The 21,148-nt window shown below is 47.1% G+C and overlaps 1 protein-coding gene and 1 non-coding gene across 2 annotated transcripts in view; both read left to right on the forward strand.

The window, feature by feature from the left end:
* The first annotated feature begins 1,271 nt into the window (after positions 1-1,271).
* Positions 1,272-21,148, forward strand: part of Slc9a8 (solute carrier family 9 member A8) — a 64,528-nt gene continuing 44,651 nt past the window's right edge. The window contains exons 1-3 of the mRNA XM_004663870.2: positions 1,272-1,385; positions 5,849-6,027; positions 15,433-15,513. Of these exons, the coding sequence (XP_004663927.2) occupies positions 1,360-1,385; positions 5,849-6,027; positions 15,433-15,513 (286 nt within the window). The 5' untranslated portion in view covers positions 1,272-1,359. The remainder of the gene's footprint in view (positions 1,386-5,848; positions 6,028-15,432; positions 15,514-21,148) is intronic.
* On the forward strand, positions 13,824-13,945 carry LOC123463212. The gene has a single exon (XR_006638803.1). It is a non-coding gene; the product is annotated as a small nucleolar RNA SNORA36 family (small nucleolar RNA).

Here is a 21,148-nt window from a genome sequence, read left to right on the forward strand (position 1 = left end):
GGGATTGAAGGTGAGGATCACCATGGGTGGCCACACCTAGCATCTTAAATAGATGTTGAAGATCTGAACTCAGATCCTCATGCTTGGGCAGTTAAGCGATTTACCCATTCAGGTATCGCCCCAGTCCATTTTTACACTAGATACATTCAAAACTAACATTATTTTATTTATTTAAATTGAGAGAGGGAAAGAGAGAGAGAGAATGGGCGCACCAGGGCTTCCAACCGCTGCAAACGAACTCCAGATACATGCGCCCCCTTGTGCATCTGCTTAGGTGTATACTGGGGAATCTAAACGAAGTCCTTTGGCTTTGCAAGGCAAGCGCCTTAACCGCTAAGCCATCTCTCCATCCCAAAACTAACATTTTACAAAAATATATTATTTATTTGTTTATTTATTTGAAAGAGAGAGAGAAATGGGCTCGCCAGGGCCTCCAGCCGCTGCAAACGCACTCCAGATGCATGTGGCCCCTCGTGCATCTGGCTTACGTGGGTCCTGGAGAATCAAAACGGGATCCGTTAAGCCATCCCTCCAGCCCCAAAGCCAACATTTAAGACATGCACTGGGGGTGGGAGGGTTGGGAATGGCTTAGCGGTTAAGGAGTTTGTCTGTGAAGCCTCGGGATGCTCAAGGGGGCGCACGCGTCTGGAGTTCGTTTGCAGTGGCTGGATGCCCTGGCGCGCCCATTCTCTCTATCTGCCTCTTCCTCTCTCAAATAAATAAATAAGTTAAAAAAAAAAAAAAAAGATGTGCACTGGGGCTGGAGAGATGGTCCAGTGGTTAAGGCACTTGCCTGCAAAGCCTGACAACCTGGGATCAACTCTCCAGGACCCACGTAAGCCAGATGCACAAGGGGCCACAGGCATCTGGAGTGCGTTTTCAGTAGCTGGAGGGCCTGACGCGCCCATTCTCTCTCTCTCAACATAAAAATGTATCAATATTTTTAAAATGGTAAAAAGATTCGGAAGTGCCCCCTGGTATATCCTCGATAGATTAGCACGCTTCCTCTTGGATTCTCAGCCGAGCGGATTCCAGCACAGTGGTTGGAGGGTGCCGGGCCTCAGGGTGGGTCACAGTGACCTCACACGGGTTCCCCTCAAATCCTCCCAGCCATGTAACCGGAAATAGGCGGACTCCCTCAGGGCCAGGCTGTCACGTGGCCCGAAGCAACCCCGAACGCCCAGAGAGCCGGGACGGTCCTCCTACGCGCTTCCCCCCCACCTCGGACCACCGAGACGAAGGGACAGAGGGTCGCCCAGACGACGCCAGGCCCCGCCCCCGCCCGCCGGAAGCCGGAAGCCGCTGCGAGCCCCGCTAGCCCCGAGACTCCGACCTCGGTGGTCTCGGAGGCACGGCCGGATGGGGGACAAGATGGCGGAAGAGGAGTGAGTGGGCTTTTCCGGGGTGGCGGCAACGGCAGGGCTGGGCCGCGACGGGTGACAAGCGAAGCTTCTGACCCGGCAGGGCGGAGCTCCTCGTGCCCGGCTGGCACTGACCGTGTGGGGGCCTGCGAGGAGGGCGGGATGGGCCTTCTGGACCCCCTAGGGGCCTCGCGGTCTCCCCGAAGTCGGATGCTCGGGCTGGTACCCGCTGCCCAGCGCAGGCCCCGACCGCAGACTGGCCTTTCCCCGACTTCCGGTCATCTGAGGGTGACCAAGCGCCCCGCCTCCTCTTCCGGGAAGTCCTCCCGATACCCAGCTCACGGCCGTTTCTGGCCAATCACATCCCCCTCCTTGGCCGTCCGTTTTCGTGTGTGTCTCCACTCCGTTTCATTCATTCATTCATTCATTCATTCTCTAACTGTTGGCTGACTGCTCAGGCCCTGGGCGCGTGCTAGCGAAAGAGGCGGCCCAGGGCCTGCCCGCAGGCAGCTCAGATTCTAGCGAGAGAGGCTACAGGCGAGATGGCTTCAGGTCGTGCCAGGCACTCAGGAGGAAGTGGAACAGTGTGAGGGGTCGGACTGGAGGAAGAGACATCTGAACTGAAACTTGAATGCACAGAAGGAGGGTCACAAGTTCAGGAAGCCTTAAGAGTTTGGCGCCTCGGAGTGACAAAGGCGGTTGGGGGGCGGTGGAGCGTAGAGTTGGGGATGCAGGCTGGAAGAGGACCGGACGGGCTTGCCCTCCAGGTTTTTCTGGGCCTGTGTCACTCTTGATGGTCGTCAGTTATTAAAGGGCACCATCTGGCCCAGGCTAGTTTCAAACTTAATAGCCATCTTCCTTTCTTCGTCTCCTGAGTGCTGAGATTAAAGGTGTGCGCCATAACACGTGACCTAGTCCAATGTGTTTTTTTTTTATTTTTAATAATCGTATTTGTGAGAGAGACACAGAGAATGGGCTCACCAGGGCCTCTTGCTACTGCAAATGAACTTCAGAGGCATGTACCACTTTGTGTGTCTGGTTTTAGGTGGGTACTGGAGAATTGAGCCCTGGTCTGGTAGGCTTTACAAACAAGCGCCTTTAGCCACTGAGCCCCAGTGTTTTTTTTTTTAAATACATATTTTATTTATTTGTTTATATGAGAGAGAGAGAATATGGGTCTCCAGCCATAGTGTCTCTAGCCACTGCAAACAAACTCCAGATGCATGCACCACCTTGTGCATCTGGCTTTATGTGGGTCCTGGCGAATCGTCGAACCGAGGCCCGTTGGCTTTGCAGGCAAGTGCCTTAACCACTAAGCAATCTCTTCAACCCAATTAAAAAAAAAACTGGTGGGGGAGGGGATGGAGAGATGGTTCAGTGGTTAAGGCACTTGCCTACAAAGTCTAAGGACCTGGGGTCAATTCTCCAGGACCCACATAAAACCAGAAGCACAAAGTGGCACGTGTCTGGAGTTTATTTGCAGTGGCTGGAGGCCTTGGTATCCCATTCTCTCTCTCTCTCAAATAAATAAATAAAAATAAAATATTTAAAAATACTTTTATTTATTTGTAAACAGAAAGAAATAGAAGAGAGAATGGACATGCCAGGGCCTCCAGCCACTGAAATGGACACCAGGTGCATGCACCACTTTGTGCATCTGGCTTTATGTGTGTACTAGGGAGCGGAACTCTGGTTGTTAGGCTCTGCAGGCCAGTGCCTTAACTGCTGAACCATCTCTCAAGCTCCCCAGTGGTTTTAGGTTTGATTCTGCCATTGGCCAATAGATATTGGTCAAGTTATAAAGTAGGAGACGTGCTACCTGGTTCTGGGGATGAATAGTCCTTCATAAAAGCAGCTACGTCATCACAGTTACAGTCAGTGTCAGGGCTGCGCTGGTGGACTGACTCTCCCTGCACAAACAGAAGAGAGTGGTAACAGCTTTTTGACGTTCAGGACAGATTTTGTAAGGTAGGCAAGGTTATTCTGAGCAGTTCTACGGGGCAAACTCGGGGAACTTCTTCAGATTGCAGAAGTAATCTAAGAAGGGCTGCTGTTCGAACTCAGTGGTAGAGAGCTTGCCTCGTACACAGGGCTCTGGCTTCCTTCCACAGAATGTAACCGGGAAATAACAGCTTCTGGTAATAATACTGGACCTGGAGACATGATGAGCCTCCACTCTGTGCCCATGGAAGGTTTTTTTGTTTGTTTGTTTTGTTTTTGTTGTTTTTTTGAGGTAGGGTCTCACTTTGGTCCAGGCTAACCTGGAATTAGCTCTGTAGTCTCAGGGTGGCCTTGAACTCATGTTGATCCTCCTACCTCTGCCTCCCGAGTGCTAGGATTAAAGGCGTGCGCCACCACGCCTGGCTTGGTTTTGTTTTTTTGGCAGGGTTTCACTCTAGCCAGTGCTGACCTGGCACTTTGGAACTCTGTAGCCCAGGCTGGCCTCTACTTCACATTGATCCTCCTGCCTCAGCCTCCCTGAGTGCTGGGAGTATAGGCTTGCACCACAGCACCGGACCTTTTCATTTTTTTCTTTGAGGCAGGGTGTCACACTAGTCCAAGCTGACTTACAACTCACTCTGTAGTCCCAGGCTGGCCTCGAACTCACAGTGATCTCCTACCTGTCCTGAGTACTGCGATTAAAGGTGTGTGCCACCATGCCCAGTTCTTTTTTTTTTTTTTTTTTGAGACAGGGTCTCATGTAGCCTAGGCTGGCTTCTACTGTGTTGTGTGGCCAGGTTGGCTTTGTATTTCTTTTTGTATTTTGTATTTCTTTTTGTTGTTGTTTATTTATTTATTTGCAACAGACAGACATAGAGAGAAAGAAGCACAGAGAGACAAAATGGGCGCGCCAGGGCCTCCAGCCACACTGCAAATGAACTCCAGATGCATGTGCCACCTTGTGCATCTGGCTTACATGGGTCCTGGGGAATCGAACCAGGGTCTTTAGGCTTCACAGGCAAGCGTTTAGCCACTAAGCCATCTCTCTAGCCCTGGCCTTGTATTTCTGATCCTTTTGCCTCTACCTCCCAAGTGCTGGGATTATAGGTATGCTCTTTATTTTTATTTTTTATTTTTATTTGAGACTAACAGACTGAGAGGAGGAAAAGGAGAGAGAGAGAATGGGTGCACCAGGGCTTCCAGCCAGTGCAAATGAACTCCAGATGCGTGCACACCCTTGTGCATCTGGCTAATGTGGGTCCTGGGGGATCGAGCCTTGAACTGGGGTCCTTAGGCTTCACAGGCAAGCGCTTAACCGCTAAGCCATCTCTCCAGCCCCAGATATGCTCTTTAAATTCAAAGAACAGGCAGCATTCTGGGAGGAGGTAGGTGAGATTGAATCCAGGGTCTTGTGCATGCTATTATGCCACTGAACCACATTGTCAGACATCTTCGTAATTTTTATTTATTTATTTATTTCGTTTTTGTGTTTTTTGAGGTAGGGTTTTACTTTAGCCCAGGCTGACCTGAAATTCACTCTGTATTTTCAGAGTGGCCTTGAACTCACAGCAATCCTCCTACCTCTGCCTCCCAAGTGCTAGGATTAAAGTGTGTGCCACCATGCCAGGCTTTATTTTTTAAAAAATATGTTATCAATTTATTTATTTGACAGAAAGAGGCAGAGAGAAAGAGAGGGAGAGAATGGGCACACCAGGGCCTCCAGCTGCTGCAAACGAACTCCAGACGCATGCACCACCTTGTACATCTGGCTTACTTGGGTACTGGGGAATTGAATCTGGGTCCTTTAGCTTTGCAGGCAAGCACCTTAACCACTAAGCTGTCCCTTCAGCCCTTATTATTATTATCATTATTATTTTATTTATTTATTTTGGTTTTTTGAGGTTGGGTGTCACCCTGGCCCATGCTGACCTGGAATTAACTATGTAGTCTCAGGGTGGCCTCAAACTCATGGTGATTCACCTACCTCTGCCTCCCAAGTGCTGGTATTAAAGATGTACACCATCATGCCCGGCTTATTTTTATTTTTTTAAATAACTTTATTTATTTGAGAGAAAAGAAAAAGAGGCAGAGAAAGAGAATAGGCACACCAGGGCTTTTAGCCACTGCAAACAAACTCCAGACATCTGTGTCACCTTGTTCATCTGCCTTATATGGGTCCTGGGGAAGTGAACCTGGGTCCTTTGGCTTTGTAAGCAAGCACCTTAACCATAAACCCATCTCTCCAGCCCAATAAGTTTTTTTTAGGGGGTGGGGGTTTCAAGGTAGGGTCTTCCTCTAGCTTCCTTAGCCCAAGCTAACCTGGAATTCACTATGTAGTCTCAGGGTGGCCTTGAACTTACAGCAATACTCCTCTGCCTCCCAGGTGCTGGTCAGGCAGGGACCCCATCCTCTTTCTCCAAGACCTGCCTGCTGTCCACAGATCTACAGCTTTGCCAGGTTGCTTTCTGGTGTCAGGTGTTGGTTTTGACACTTGGGGCCCTTTTCCTTTGTTTGACTGCTGCTTTTTTCTTTTGGTCTTGTACCAGGTTCTCCAATGCCACTCATGATGGTTTCAATGTCACCCTCCACACCACCCTGGGCATCACCACAAAGCTGGTGCTCCCAACCCCTGCCAAGCCCATCCTTCCCGTGCAGACAGGGGAGCAGGCTCAGCAGGAGGAGCAGTCGAGCGGCATGACCATCTTCTTTAGTCTCCTCGTGCTAGGTGAGTGCAGACTGGGGTGCATGTGTGTGCTGGGGGAGTGTGTTTGTATGCTAGCTGAGTGGGAACTGATAGTGTTTGTGTGCACTTGGCGAATGTGGCTGACCTCCCTCATCTTCCCAAGTGCTGAAATTAGAGGCATGTACTACCATGCTTGACTGGAACTGGGTTTTGAGTTTTTCTCTCAAGTCTATTAGAACTAGGTTGCAGTCAGGTTTGCATTGCTGGTAGAAATCACCCGACCAAGAGCAGCTTGTGGGAAAAAGAGGTTTATTTTGGTTTACAGGCTTGAGGGGGAAGCTCCATGATGGCAGGGGGAAACGATGGCATAAGCAGAAGGTGGACATCATCCCCTGGCCAACATAGGTGGATGATAGCAACAGGAGAGTGTGCCAAACACTGGCATGGGGAAACTGGCTATTACACCCATAAGCCCACCCCCAATAATACACTCCCTCCAGAAGGTGTTAATTCCCAAATCTCCATTGGCTGGGAACCTAGCATTCAGAACACCTACGTTTATGGAAGACACCTGAATTAAACCACCACCCACTAGGTTCTGAAAACAAGTATAAATTTAAAAAATTTATATTCAGACTGCAGCAAATGCTCAAAGCATTTAACATGGAATTGGGGAGATGGCCCAGTTGTTAATGTGCTTGCTTTGAAATCATGAGTGCCTGAGTTTGATCCCTAGAACCTACATACATGCTGGGCATGATGGTGCATGCCTGTAATCCCAGTGCTAAGGAGGTGAAGACAGGCAGTTCCCTGAAGCTTGCTGGTTAGCCAGTCTAGTCTATTTGGTGAACCCCAGCCTCAACTGTCTGGAAAAGAGATGGAATGAGACTCAGGGTTGTCCTCTGGTCTCCACATGCATGCTCACATACACATATACATGTATACATACATGCTGGCATACCACATACATATGCATACAAAAAAGAATTCAACATAGAAATGATTGATTGATTGTAGAGGAGGGTTTCCCTGCTGGGCCTGGTGGTCCAGGCTTGTAATCTCAGTTGTTCAGGAGCCTGAGGCAAAAGGATCAAAAGTTCAAGATTAGCTTTTGTGACTTAGTGAAAAAAGAGTGGAAAGAGGGCTGAGCTCTAGCTGGGAGTGAGTACTTACTTACCTCCTGTGTGTTAGGCCCTGGGTCCCGTCTCTGGTAGCACACACTGAACCATTCAAACAGAGTGCTTTGTGGCCACACCGCCCTGGCCTTGCCTGATTTCATATGCTCTCAGAAGCTACGCAGGCTCCACCTGGTTAGTTCTTAGATGGTAGACTGGGTCTTCCCAAGTAGTCTACATTGTCCTTGAACTGTCTGTGATCCTCCCTCTGTCTCCTGAGTGTTAGGATTACAGGTGTTCATCACCATTTTTAACTCTTTTTTGTTGTTGTTTTTGTTTATTTGAGGTAGGGTCTCACTCTAGCCCAGGCTGACCTGGAATTCACTATGTAGTCAGGCTGGCCTCGAACTCATGGTGATCTCCTACCTCTGCCTCCCAAGTGTTGGGATTAAAGGTGTGCGCCACCACTTCCGGCTCTACTTTTGGTTTTTTAAAGACAAACTCTTATATATAACTCAGGCTGGCCTAGAAATTACTATGTACCTCTGGCTGATCTCAAACACCATCCACCTGCTGACTAAGCCTTCCCAGGGCCGAGATTACTGATGTGGGCCACCTTGCCTACCTGCCTGCCTTCCCTCCCTCCCTCATCTCTCTGTCTCTTTCTCATTCCCTTCTTCCTTCCCCCTCTCTCTCTTTCCTGCTTTTTTTTTTTTTTTTTTTTGAGACAAGGTCTTATGTAATCCAACCTGGCCTCAAACTCCCTAGTAGCCAGAAATAACTTTGAATCCTGTGTCCACCTCCTGTGAGATGGGATACACACATGTGCTTGACTTCCTTTTCTTTCTTTCTTTCTTTCTTTCTTTCTTTCTTTCTTTCTTTCTTTCTTTCTTTCTTTTTTTATTTTTATTTTATTTTATTTTTTTGAGGTTAAGTCTCATTCTAGCCCAGGCTGACCTGGAATTCAGTCTCAGGGTGGCCTCAAACTCTTAGTGATCCTCCTACCTCTGCCCCCTGAGTGCTGGGATTAAAGGTGCGCACCACCACACCTGACCCAACTTTCCTCTCTTTTGGCTACCATGTGCCAAAGGTCAGGGCAGTGTGGCCACAGACAAAGCTCTTTTTTTCTCTAATTGGCTACCATGAGGAAAAGCAGTTCTTTTTCTGATTAAGAAATCTTTAGTAGGTGAGGTCTCCTTTGAAGAGTATTACTTGATTTACATTGCTCTCAAATAGCTCTGTCAGAGAAAATCAAAGGCACACCTACAAAACCCTTTTGTAGTCCTTTGTTCAGTGAAGAAAAAAGCAGGGCCACTTTGAAGGTGACTTGCAAGGTGTGGCACAGGTAGGGTGAGTTTGTCTGGAGGGCACCGAGCTCGCTGTCCCTCTAGGAGGAAGGGGCTGCGCCTTGTCCATGCTCATGGGGCTGGGGGTGGGGTTTTGCAGTGCTGGCTGATGACAAACTCGACTGACCTCCATGCCCAGGTTGACAGCTTGTGAGTTGGTATCTCCACTTACTGTGTGCTCATTAGCCTGTTTGAGTGGAATGAAACGACACTTTCTTTTTCAGAGGTTTTTTTTGTTTGTTTGAGATGTGGGTCTTGTGTAGCCCAGACTGACTTCGAAGTTGCTGTGTAACTAAGGATGACTTGGAAGTCCTGATCCTCCTCCTGCCTCTATCTCTGGAGTGCTGGGATCCAAGCCGGCCTTCTGATGTGGCATGTCAGTTATACCTGGTAGGTGAGTGTGCAATGGGGGGGTCTAACGTGATGAGGCCCAGAGGGTCAGAGCAGTAACTGTGCAGAGCCTGCACGTGAACTGTGCTGCACTGGAGCATATTCTGGAGCTCGGGAGCACTCGCCACCTCAGCTCACTATTTTAGTGACGTCACATATAATCATAGCTGCCATCACAGGATGCCATGTCCCATGCTAGAAAGGTACTAGTGTATTTTGACTTTCAGAAGCTTGAAATCAGCAGACTCTCACTGACCCCAGCTCACCTCTGACTCCTCGGGAAGCAGTGGTGAGGTGAGTCATTGGTTTGAGCAGTTCCTGTCGTCCACACATTTTATGACCCATTAAACTTAATAGAGTCACTAAAACTGACACATCTGTTTAAATGTGTCCCATAACTTATGGTGTACCCTTCCTCCATTCACACCCAAGTTTTCATCCCTTGATCTGTTTTTCCCCTAGGAATAATTGAAAATATGAGGGTTTTTTTTTTATTATTTTACTTAAAAAATATTTCCTTTCTTTTAAAAGTTTATTTTTATTTTTATATATTTATTTGAGAGAGAGATACAGAAATAGGCAGGTAGAGAGAGAGAGAGAGAATGGGCATGCCACGGCCTCCAGCTACTGCAAATGAACTCCAGATGCATGTGCCCCCTTGTGCATCTGGCTTATGTGCGTCCTGGAGAGGCGAGCCTGGGTCCTTTGGCTTTGCAGGCAAGCATCTTAACTGCTAAGCCATCTCTCCAGCCCTTACTCTTTATTAATTTGAGAGAGGGTTAGGGAAATGGCTCAGCAATTGAAGGCACTTACTGACAAAGACTGCTGGCCAGGGTTTAACTTCCCAGTACTCAGATAAAGCCAGATTTACAGTGTGGTATGCATCTGGAGTTTGCAGTGGCAAGAGGCCCTGGTGGGAAAGAGAAAGAAGGAGAGAACTTCAAACATATGTGCCACTTTGTGCATCTGGCTTTACATGGGTACTGGAGAATTGAACCCAGGCCATCAGGCTCTACAGGTGTGTGCCTTCAACTGCTGACTCATCTCCCCAACCCTGTTAATTTGCTTTGGTGTGTGTACCTGTGAACTCCCATGTGCCATTGCATGCACTTGCCCATGGTGGCCTGAGCTCCATGTCAGGTGTCCTAACCATTGCTCTCCTGCTTCCTCAGCACTGGAGTCTCTCACCCCAGTGCTTGTCACCTCCACCCCCAGGGGCTCCAGCTGTTTATGGGTTCCAGGGTTCAAAATCTTGTGGTCTCTCTGGCCTCCTCAGGCCCTTTTGAGGCAGGGTCTCACTGTATCCCAGTCTGACATGGAGCTCCCTGTGTAGTCCAGGCTGGCCTTGAACGCATAGCAGTCCTCCTAACCAGCCTCCTGAATGCTGAAAGTAAAGGTGTGTGCCGCCATGGCCTGCTTTATAACTTGTCTTTTCATTTTGCAGAATGTCTTACGACCTTTTCATGTTAATATGTTTTGTATCTCCCTCATCTGGGTGTTATTTGTTTTGAGGTAGGGTCTTGTATAGTCCAGGTTGGCCTCGCTGTACATCTTTTTATTTTATTTATTTATTTATTTTTATAATTGGTGAGATTCCCAGAAAATGGTAATACCACAGGCTATACATCTTTTTTTTTTTTAAAAAAAAAAACATTTTATTTATTTATTTTGTTTTTTTGAGTTAGGGTCTCACTGTAGCCCAGGCTGACCTGAAATTCACTATGCAGTCTCAGGGTGGTCTCGAACTCACAGCAATCCTCCTCCCTCTGCGTCCGGAGTTCTGGGATTAAAGGCATGTGCCACCACACTCAGCTGCTCCTTGTACCTTTTAAAAAATATATTATGTTTGTTTATTTGCAAGCAGATAGAGTATGAATGAATGAATGAATGAATGAATATGGTCGCACCAGAGCATCTTGAATTCCAGACACATCCACCACTTTGTTCATTTGGCTTTACCTGGGTACTGGGGAATTAAACCTGGGCCAGAAGGCTTGACAAACAAGTGTCTTTAACCACTAAACCATTTCCCAGCCCTCCTGAGACTTTTTTTTTTTTTTTTAACCTTTCAGAGATGGGATATCACTCTGAAGTCCAGACTAGCCTGAACCTATGTAACCCAGGCTGGTATCGAACTCAGGGAGATCCTCCTGCCTCCACCTCCCAAGTGCTAGTACAACAGGCATGCCTCACCATATCCGGCTCTGCCTCAGACTTTTATTGTCATGAACCAAACATCAAATTCCCCATCTAGACCACTTTCAAGTGTTTATGACACCAGTGGTGTTAGGCAGCCTTCCCTGTCTGCCTTCTCCATGCTTTCCTCAGTCCGGAATGAGCCCACAGACCCAGGAAAGCGCTGAGAGCAGCCCCCCCCAGCCCCCTCTAGCAGTCACTGCTCTGCTCGCCTCTGGGAACTTCCCATTCAGAACACGCCTGTGAGTGGACTCATACAGGAGGTGACCTTTTGTGACTAGCTAGCTTAGTCACTTGTCAAGGTCCTGTGTTGTCACTTGTGTTAGAATCCATTCCTTTGTGTGTATAGTGTCTCGCTCTGTTTATTCACCCATAGTTGAGGGACTCTGGGTGGTTTCCAGGCTCTGGTTATTGTGAGGAGTGTCGCTAAGAGCATTTGTGTACAGGTTTCTATGTGGGTGGGTGTTTGTCTTCCTCTTGGATACAGATGAGGAGGGGAATTGGAAGATGGAATAAGGTTACTTTTAAGGTTTCGGTGTCTCTGTTCTTCCTGAGGCTTGTTACTTTCCCTGTAGTTTTAGTTTCAGCTCCTGGAGTGCGTGGCTTGGTTTCCCGGCCATGTCGGATGGCGCCTCCCTACTGCTGCCTAATGTTAGAGTCTTCTCGCCACTTCTATGCTTCAGACCACTTGGGATAATTGTCCAAGTCCTCTGCTTTGTTTGAAGTTGTGTTAACTTCTCGTTGCTGAGTTGGAAGAGGTCTTTTTCCATGGGTGTCAGAGCTCCATCACAACCAGGGCTCTCAGTAATGTTCCCTGACTGTTTGTCTTTTCAGACCTATTTCTTTTAAAAAATAAGTACTTTATATATATTTGTTTGAGAGAGAAAAATTAAGTATGGGCATGCCAAGGCCTCCTGCCCCTGAAATGAGCTTCAGACTCTAGTGCCACTCTGTATCTGGCTGTACACAGTGCTGGGGAATCAAACCCAGGCCATCGGGGCGTGCAGGCGGGCACATTTACCATGGCCATCTCTCCCACCCACCCTTATTCTTGTAATGCTTGGGTGAGCCTCTTCTATAATAAACACCTTCTCTCTTTGTTTTTCTTCTGAGACAGAATCTGTTGCAGCCCTGGACTCCTCTGTGGTCAAGGATGACCAGGAGCTCCTGATCCTCCTGCCCCTGCCTCCTGAGAAGGTCATAGGCAGGCACTGTTATACCTAATTTATGCAGTTCTGAGCATGGGCTCCTGGGCTTTGTGCATGCTAGGCAAGTGTTCCACCAAGTGAACTACATCTCAGGTCACTGACTATAATAACAAATTATTTTTTAAATATTTTATTTATTTATTTGAGAGAGAGAATGGGACAGAATGGGTGTACCAGGGCCTCCAGAAACTGCAAACAACTCCAGATGCATGTGCCACCGTGTGCATCTGGCTTATGTAGGTACTAGAGAATCAAACCTGGGTCCCTAGGCTTCATAGGCAAGCACCTTAACTGCTAAGCCATCTCTCCAGCCCCAAAATATTTTTTTATTTTGTTTTTTTGAGGTAAGGTCTTACTCTAACTCAGATTAGATTGCAATTCACTATGTACTCTCAGTGGCCTTGAATTCTTGGTAATCCTTCTACCTCTGCCTCCCAAGTGCTGGGATTAAAGGTGTGTGTTAACACACCTGGCTCCAAAATATTTTTTTAAAAAGCATCTAGAGGGATGGAGAGATGGCTCAGCAGTTAAGGAACTTGCCTGCAAAGCTAAAGGACTCAGGTTTGATTCCCCAGGACGCACATAAGCCAGATGCACAAGGTGGTGCATGTTTCTGGAGTTCATATGCAGTGGCAGGAGGCCCTAGCGTGCCCATTCTCTCTACCTGCCCCCCCCAAATATTTTTTAAAAATTGCATCATATCATGACATCAAAATAAAAGAGATTGATTGAGCTGGGGAGGCGATATGATGGAGAATGGAGTTTCAAAGGGGAAAGTGTGTGTGGGGGGGTGGATATTACCATGGGATATTTTTTTTTTTTTTGGTTTTTCGAGGTAGGGTCTCACTCTGGCCCAGGCTGACCTGGAATTCACTATGTAGTCTCAGGGTGGCCTCGAACTCACAGCGCTCCTCCTACCTCTGCCTCCCGAGTGCTGGGATTAAAGGCGTGCGCCACCACGCCCGGCTGCATATTTTTTATAATCATGGAAGTTGTTAATAAAAAAGAATTGAAAAGAAAAACTATTGCATCATAGATTGACAGGCTACAGTGCAGAATGAAGAGCAGACATTTCTAACTTTGCAAGTATTTCCTTTCTTTGGCCACCTGGTGCTTTATGGTGGAATTGAAAAAATCACATATGCCAGTGCCGCCTCTGAGGGTGCCCTTAAGAGCTGTGCAGATATTTAAGCATTTTCTTTAAAGAATTATTTTTATAGCTGAGCATGGTGGGTGGCACATGTCTGTAGTCGCAGCCCTGGGGAGGCTGAGGCAAGAGAATTGCAATGAGGCCACCCTAGGAACTACCAAATGAGTGCCAGGCCAGCAGCAGCATGCACCTTCTCTTTGTGTGTGTGTGTGTGTGTGTGTGTGTGTGTACTGTTAAGTAATACTGTGATTGATGAGCTGGAATCCAACCTACAGGTGCCTAGTAAGGAGCCAAGCAGTTGGGTGTGGTGGCTTATGGCTACAAACTCCAAGCAGGAGGATCAGGAGTTCAGAGTCGCCTCAGCTACATAGCAAGTTTGAGACCAGCTTGAGCTGCATGAGGCTTTGTCTCAAAAGCCTCAAATATATATATATTCCAAAGTGTTGAGTTCAGGTCAGGGAAACTTCCCTGGTCTGTTAATTAAACTTTGGGACATTGAAATTGGCTAAAGGAGAGGACTGAATCTTCTGTTCACTTGCCTTCCAGCCAACAATATTCATGCTTGGGCCTTGGGTGTGGCTCAGTGGTAGAGCATGTGCCTGTCATATGCAGAGGCCTAGCTTCTATTCCCAGGAGCAGAAAAAAAGAAATGAGTGCCTGCTTAAATCTAATGTAACAACAATTACAGAGTTCTAAATAGTTTTTTTTTTTGGGGGGGGGATCTGATGGATATTTGAGATACAATTAGTTTTATGCTTGGCTGCTTTTCAGATTTTCAGTAAATTAATAAAAAAAATTAGAAGCTGGCTGCAGGGATGGCTTAATGGTGAAGATGCTTGCCTGCAAAGCCTAGCCTAAGGACCCAGGTTTGATTCCCCAGTACCCATGTAAGCCACATGCACAAGGTAGCACATGCATCTGGAGTGAGTTTGTGTGCAGTGGCTAGAGGCCCTGATGTGCCCATTCCCTCTCTCTTGTTTCTGCCTCTTTCTCTTTCAAACAAATAAATAAAAATTAAAGAAAAATAGAAGCTAAATTATATATATACGATATATATATGAGCTAAATTATATATATATATGTGTGTGTGTGCAAAAAGAAGAAAGTAGGGTCATTTCTTCATAATCAGGAAAATTTGAAGAATTTTTTAAAAATTATTTTATTTATTTGAGAGCCACAGTCAGAGAGAGAAAGAGGCAGAGAGAGAGATTGAGAATGAATGGGCGCACCAGGGCCTCCAGCCACTGCAAACGAACTCCAGATGTGTGCGCCCCCTTGTGCATCTGGCTAATGTGGGTCCTGAGGAATCAAGCCTCGAACCGGGGTCCTCAGGCTTCACAGGCAAGCGCTTAACCGCTAAGCCATCTCTCCAGCCCAATTTGAAGAATTTTGAATGGTTATATAAGGTTTTGCACTTTAAAACATTAACCACTGGAAAACAAAGTTGTCTGGAATGCAAAAAAAAAAAAAAAAAAAAAAACAGGGAAAACCAAATTCAAAGTGTCCCTTCTGCTTAAGAAAGAAGAGTGAAGGCTGGAGAGATTGTTTAGTGGTTAAGGTATTTGCCTGTGAAGCCTAATGACCCAGGTTCGAGTCCCCAGAATCCACATAAGCCAGATGCACAAGGAAGAGCATGCGTTTGGAGTTTGTTTGCAGCGGCTGGAGGCCTTGGAGTGCTCATCTTCCCTGCCCCCTTCACGTGTGCACATGCTCTCACACTCTAATAAATAAATAAGTAAATACTAAAAAAGAAAGAAGAGTGAACTATATCTAAGGACACTGTTTCATGGCCACTTGCCTGTGAAATAGCACTGCCTGACGCCAGGTGCTGCTCTCAGAATTGGGCCTTTTAAAGTGTCTTTCTGGCTTGGTGGCACACACCTTTAATCCCAGTACTTGAAAGGCAGAGGTAGGAGGATCACTGTGAGTTCGAGACCACCCAGAGATGATAGTGAATTCCATGCCAGCCTGGGCTAGAGTGAAACCCTACCCTAGAAAAAGAAAAATAAGTAAATCAATAAAAAGTGTCTTGTGTTCCCCAGCTATCTGCATCATACTGGTACATCTGCTCATCCGATACAGACTGCACTTCCTGCCTGAGAGCGTGGCCGTTGTTTCGCTAGGTAAGTGCTCTAGGCCATCACGGAACTATTTCTTCCGGTACCTTCTTCCAACCAGGGAGCACTGGAGAGGCTTGTGTCCCAGTTGTTTCCTTCTCCCTACAGCCTACCATGGGGGATTATGGGTCACTGGGTCTCTGGGAAGGGTGCTGATCAGAAGTCACCAAGAAGTCTATCCATCACTCAAGAGTTCTTTCTGTGGTCTCCTGCTTATCACCCTTAAAGCCCACTGATATCTGTTGCTAAACTATGCTGATGACCAAACCCACTAAGGTCAGTCACCATCCTGTAGCCAGAGGGCCCTGGGGCTTTACAGTTTGGAAAAGAGAAATGGCTCTTGTGGGGCTTGGAAGATGGCCCAGTAATTAAAGGTGCTTGCTTGCAAAGTCTGCTGGCCTGAGCTCAGTTCCCAGTACCTATGTAAAGCTAGAAGCAGAAAGCAATGCATACATCTGGAGTTCACTTGTAGCAGCAAGAGAGCAGTGTGTGCACATACAAGAAGGGGAGGGGGGAGAAAAGAAATTGTTTTGTAATGTCAGGTCAGATCTGCACTCTTTGAGAGCATTCCACTCTAGCCTACTTGTTTTTGTAGGTGGTTTCACTAGCCCCGGCTGACCTGGAATTAACTATGAAGTCTCAGGCTGGCCTCAAACTCATGTGATCTTCCTACCTCTGCCTCCTGAATGCTGGGTTAAAAGTGTGCGCCACCACACCCAGTTTATCTTTTTTCTTTTCTTTTCTTTTTAAGACAGGGTCTCATGTATCCCAGGCTGGCCTCTGAAATGTAGCTAAGGATGACCTTGCATTTTTCATCCTCCCACCTTCAGCACCTGAGGGCTAGTGTTCCAGGTGTTCCTTCCATGCCAGATTTATGCAGTGCTGGAGATCAGATCTGGGGCTCACTGTGTGCCAGACAAGTGCTCTATCAACCCAGCTACATGCCCATGCCCAGATACTTACTATTTTTAGTTTTTCATTTTTGGATCAGGCTCTCATGTAGCCCAGGCTAGCTTGGGACGGGTTATGTAGCCAAGGCTGGCCTTGAACTCCTGATGCTTCTGTATCCACCTCCCAAGTGCTAGAATTACGAGCATTCACCACCACACCCAGTAAGGGAATTTAAGAAGTAGTAAATTTAAAACTAAACTGTGGTTAGGGACATTAAAACATGGTAGACAGTGAGGTCACCAAAGCCTTTTTTAGTTTATTATCCTGTAATTACTTTCCCTCATTTCCACTTGCTACTGACACTGAATTTTATTTATCATCATTGATGCTATATAAGTTAATTTGTTTTGTCAGGTGTGGTGCACGTGCCTATAATCTCAGCGCTCCAGAGGCTGAGGTAGGAGGATTGTTGTGAATTCAAGACTAGCCTGGGCTACAGCATGAGTTCTAGGTGAGCCTGTGCTGGAATGAGCCCTTTCCTCAAAAATAAAAAGTTAATAAATGAACATTCAGACTCTGTTCATCACCTTCCCTTCCCTCCTCACCATCTGATTCCTGCTTGCATGGTGCAGGCCATGTCTTCCGCGCACCTCACAGGCCTGCGCATATATATGTATATGGAGAGAGAGAGAGAGAGAGAGAGAGAGAGAGCACACACACACACAGAGAGAGACAGACAGAAAGTGGGTGTGCCAGGGCCTCCAGCTACTGCAAACAAATTCCAGACGCATGTGCCACCTTGTGCATTTGGCTTAGGGGGTCCTGGGGAATTGAACCAAGGTCTCTTGGCTTTGCAGGCAAATGCCTTAACCTCTAAGCCACTTCTCCAGCCCAAAATAATTTTTTTTGGTGTGTGTGGGGGTTTAAGGTAGAGTCTCACTCTAGTCCAGGCTGACCTGGAATTCACTCTGTTGTCTCAGGGTGGCCTTGAACTCACAGTGATCCTCCTACCTCTGCCTCCCGAATGTTGGGATTAAAAGTGTGAGCCACCATACCCGGCATAAAAAAATTTTTTTTTTTTAAAAAGAAAGTACAGTTTTAAGCTGGGTGTGATGACCTTTAATCTCAGCACTGGAGGAGGCTGAGGTAGGAAAGGATTGCCTTGACTTAAGGCTAGCCTAAACTACAGAGTGAGTTCCAGGTCAGCCTAGGCTAGAATAATACCCTGTCTCAAAACAAAACCATTTCCCAGGAAAGAATTTAGTTTTGTGACCAATTACAGTTGCTTGTTTAAATGTCTTGCACATGAAAATGAAATGATCCTTACACCCTGCTTTGTGTAAGTTCCTCCTCATCTTGAGTGTGGGTAACAGTGGCTCACAGTGCCAGGGCTGGGCCTTGGCTTACAGTAGACATGACTGGTTGCCTGGCAGAGTAGTTCCCCTTCTTCCTTGGAAGCAGAACCCTGATTTGATTGGGTGTTTTGGCACAGTGTGGTTAGGAAGAGGAGTCCCTTCTGGTCATATTTGGTTTCGCCCTTGTCTGATGATTGGTTGAGAGGGGCTGGCCCTGGAAAATACTTTCCTCCCAGACAGGAAGGAGCAGTCACCCCCTCCCTTCTTTGATGTGGTCATTAGAGGATGTGATGCCAGGAGCACTGGTTACCCTCTTGCAATTACGTGGATCAAAGGCTGGCAGAGTGCTAAGTATTGCCAAGGGGAGGCGCTAGGAACCCAGTTCTCCAAGTATTTGTTGAATTGCTGGCTCCAAAGCCGCCTGTCTAATGCTTTGTGCTCCATGGATGACATCTGTCAGAGGCCCTTCTCTTCACTAATCAGAACTCCTTCCATACAGGGGATAAAACCCAGTGGCAGCCACCTCAAGCATAAGATGGGGAGGGGGGTCGCACACCTCCTCAGGTAACCAGAAATTCACTGTGCTAGCTTCTGCCTGGGTTTGAGCAAGGCTTCTTCCACCTCAGGTCCCGTGCCTAGCGTGCTCCCCACTCTGTCCTGCCCCGCCCCACCCCCTCCCTATCTGACTTTACTGCAGGCAGGCTTTCCGTGGGAAGCAGCAGGAAAGATGGCCACGTCTTCCCTGTGACCCCCTAGGTTGGAGGATGATTTCTGTATGCCTACTTCAAAATTGGAGGTAGAGAGGATGGTTGGGGGTCAGCCACAGTCTTCAAGTGTAAGGTTCATTTCTTCATTGATCTGGCTAAAGTCCCTGTAGCGTGAAGAGCCTGACTCAGCATGGGTGATGGAAGAGGGGCCTTTTCCATACTCAGATTTCAGGAGGATTTCAGCTGCCTAAGGGCAGGAGGAAGCCTCTGTAAAGCCAGGCTGGCTTCCATACCTATCAGTGGTCATTGGCTGTGAGCTGCGTGAGGCAAACATAGCTTCCATGAGGGTTTTGCCACAGCATGGGACAGTTTTCTAAAGGGATGGCAGCTGTGAGCACATACCAACCAACATGCACATCAGAGGCCAGGGAGGGTCACATGTCTCCTATAGCAGGCAGCTGGTGGACTTGTTCCCTGAGAAACGCCAGGGCCAGGGCCAGCCCTCCCACCTTTGGGTGCTTTCCTACAGACACTTTCATGGGGGAGAAGGGGCATCTTTACCATGGGAGCCTGCATGCCCTGCAGGGGTTGGGGGGCCATATCCATGCAGCCTGTGAACACGGGACCCGTGCACGGCCATCAGCTACACAGAAGTACCTGGTCCCCTTTTATATGCTGTCGTGAGCTCTCTACCAGACATGTAGAGGGGCTTCCGGGTGAGAGAGTGACATAGTAGCCAGGCCAAGGCAGCCTAGGGAGGGAAATAAGCAGAAAAACAGCAAAATAATACTTCTACTGAAAAGTGAAGAGGTGTGTAAGTCATTACCAATCACAGCAGAAAAGGAGAGACTAAGAGCTTCCAGAAAAGAAGAGACCAGCCGGAATCCACTGAGGCGCTGGCGCAGAGCAGCAGGAGCAGGAACCAGGTGGAGGGATTTTCCACTCCCATCAGCCTCCTCGCAAAGTCAAGAAACCTGAAGGGGAAGACAGCAGGGACCAGCTGAGCAGCTGCTGAAGGAGAGCGCACACAGGATCAGCTGAGCAGCTCTGGTACAACAACTCCAGGCATCCTGCACAGCCTCCCATCATCCCAACTGTCCTGGCCACGTGGTGTCCAGCACAGCCAATCAGAACAGTAGATCCACAGTGCAACACAGAGGGATAGAGGTGGGCATTCAGTATTGGTGTGATTGGAAACCATCCCAAAAGGTAACAGGACCTACTTACACAAAGGCAAGTACATGGAGATGGTCTCACTGTAGCTCAGGTTGATCTAGAATTCACTGTGTATTCAGGGTAGCCTCGGACTCACAGTGATCCTCCTACCTCTGCCTTCCAAATGCTGGGATTAAAGGCATGTACCACCATGCCCAGCTTGTATTACATATTCTTAGTTGGCTTTTTAAAACTTTATTTTATTTTTGTTAGAGAGAAAGAGGCAGAGAGAGAGAGAGAGAGAATATGGGAATGCCAGAGCCTCCAGCCACTGCAAAGGAGCTCCAGACGCATGTACCACCTTGTGTATCTGGCTTATGTGGGTCCTGGAGAATTGAACCTGGGTCCTTTGGCTTTGCAGGCAAGTGCCTTAAACATTAAGCCATCTCTCCAACCTGGCTTTACCACTCTCAAATAGGCTGTATTTTGGTGTTGACTATTGTTGCCTTTGATGGTCCCTGATTTCATAGGGCCTTTGTCTTTTGTTCTGTCATTATTGGGGGCAGGGTCTGACTCTGCTCCCAGGCAGCCCTGGAACCCATTTCAGATCAGAAATTTCAACCTCCCAGTTGACACAATTGAGGATGTGGGGACAATACACACCCCGAGGGACTTTGGCTTTATTAGATTATGTTTGTTTCGATCCCTACTACTGCATACATACTCTGTGCTGGCTGGTTTGGGTTGAATGTATATACTGCTCAGTTGAATTTTAGATTTTGCCTGTAAATTGCTCTTGAATAGCAGGCAAACTCAATACCTAGGGTCAATTCTGCTGGGTATTTTTTGTTGTTGTTGTTTGTTTGTTTTTGAGCATAAGAGCTATAGTTGGCACCTTAAACTCCTACCCTAAAGATATATAAAGTTGGATTTACACAGCTAAGAACACTGCAGATAATTAGGAAACCCAAGCGTCAAATTAACTCAAGATGCAAAAATATCTACATTATGAAACATAAAAAATCAAGACAATATAATCCATTAGAAACTATAAATCCATTAGAAATGACCTTCAGTGAGACTGTTTTAGATGAAATCCCTAACAACGATTTGAAAAAAAATGATTATATCTGTATTCAGAGGAATCAAAGGAGAAAACCAACTCCTGAAGGAGAACACTGGAAACCAGCTTAATGAGATAAGGACGTCAATATACAACATGAGTAAGGAAATAGACATAATGAAAAACACCAATCAGAAATGTTAGAAATGAAAAACAGAGTAAGTCAAATAGAAAATTCTATAGAAAATCTCACTAGTAGAAGGATACTATCTTAGGGTGAAAGGTTGGAAAACAGGGTTTCAAGCAAATGGGCCTAGAAAACAGGCAGGTGTTGCTATCTTAATAATCTGACAGGGTAGACTTCAGTCCAGCATTAGTTTGGAAAGATAAGGAAGGTCACTTTATATTGATCAAAGGAACACTCCAACAGGACATTACAATCCTAAGCACATATGCATCGAACATAAGGG

Source organism: Jaculus jaculus, chromosome 8 (assembly GCF_020740685.1).
Source record: "Jaculus jaculus isolate mJacJac1 chromosome 8, mJacJac1.mat.Y.cur, whole genome shotgun sequence".
NCBI lineage: Eukaryota > Metazoa > Chordata > Mammalia > Rodentia > Dipodidae > Jaculus > Jaculus jaculus.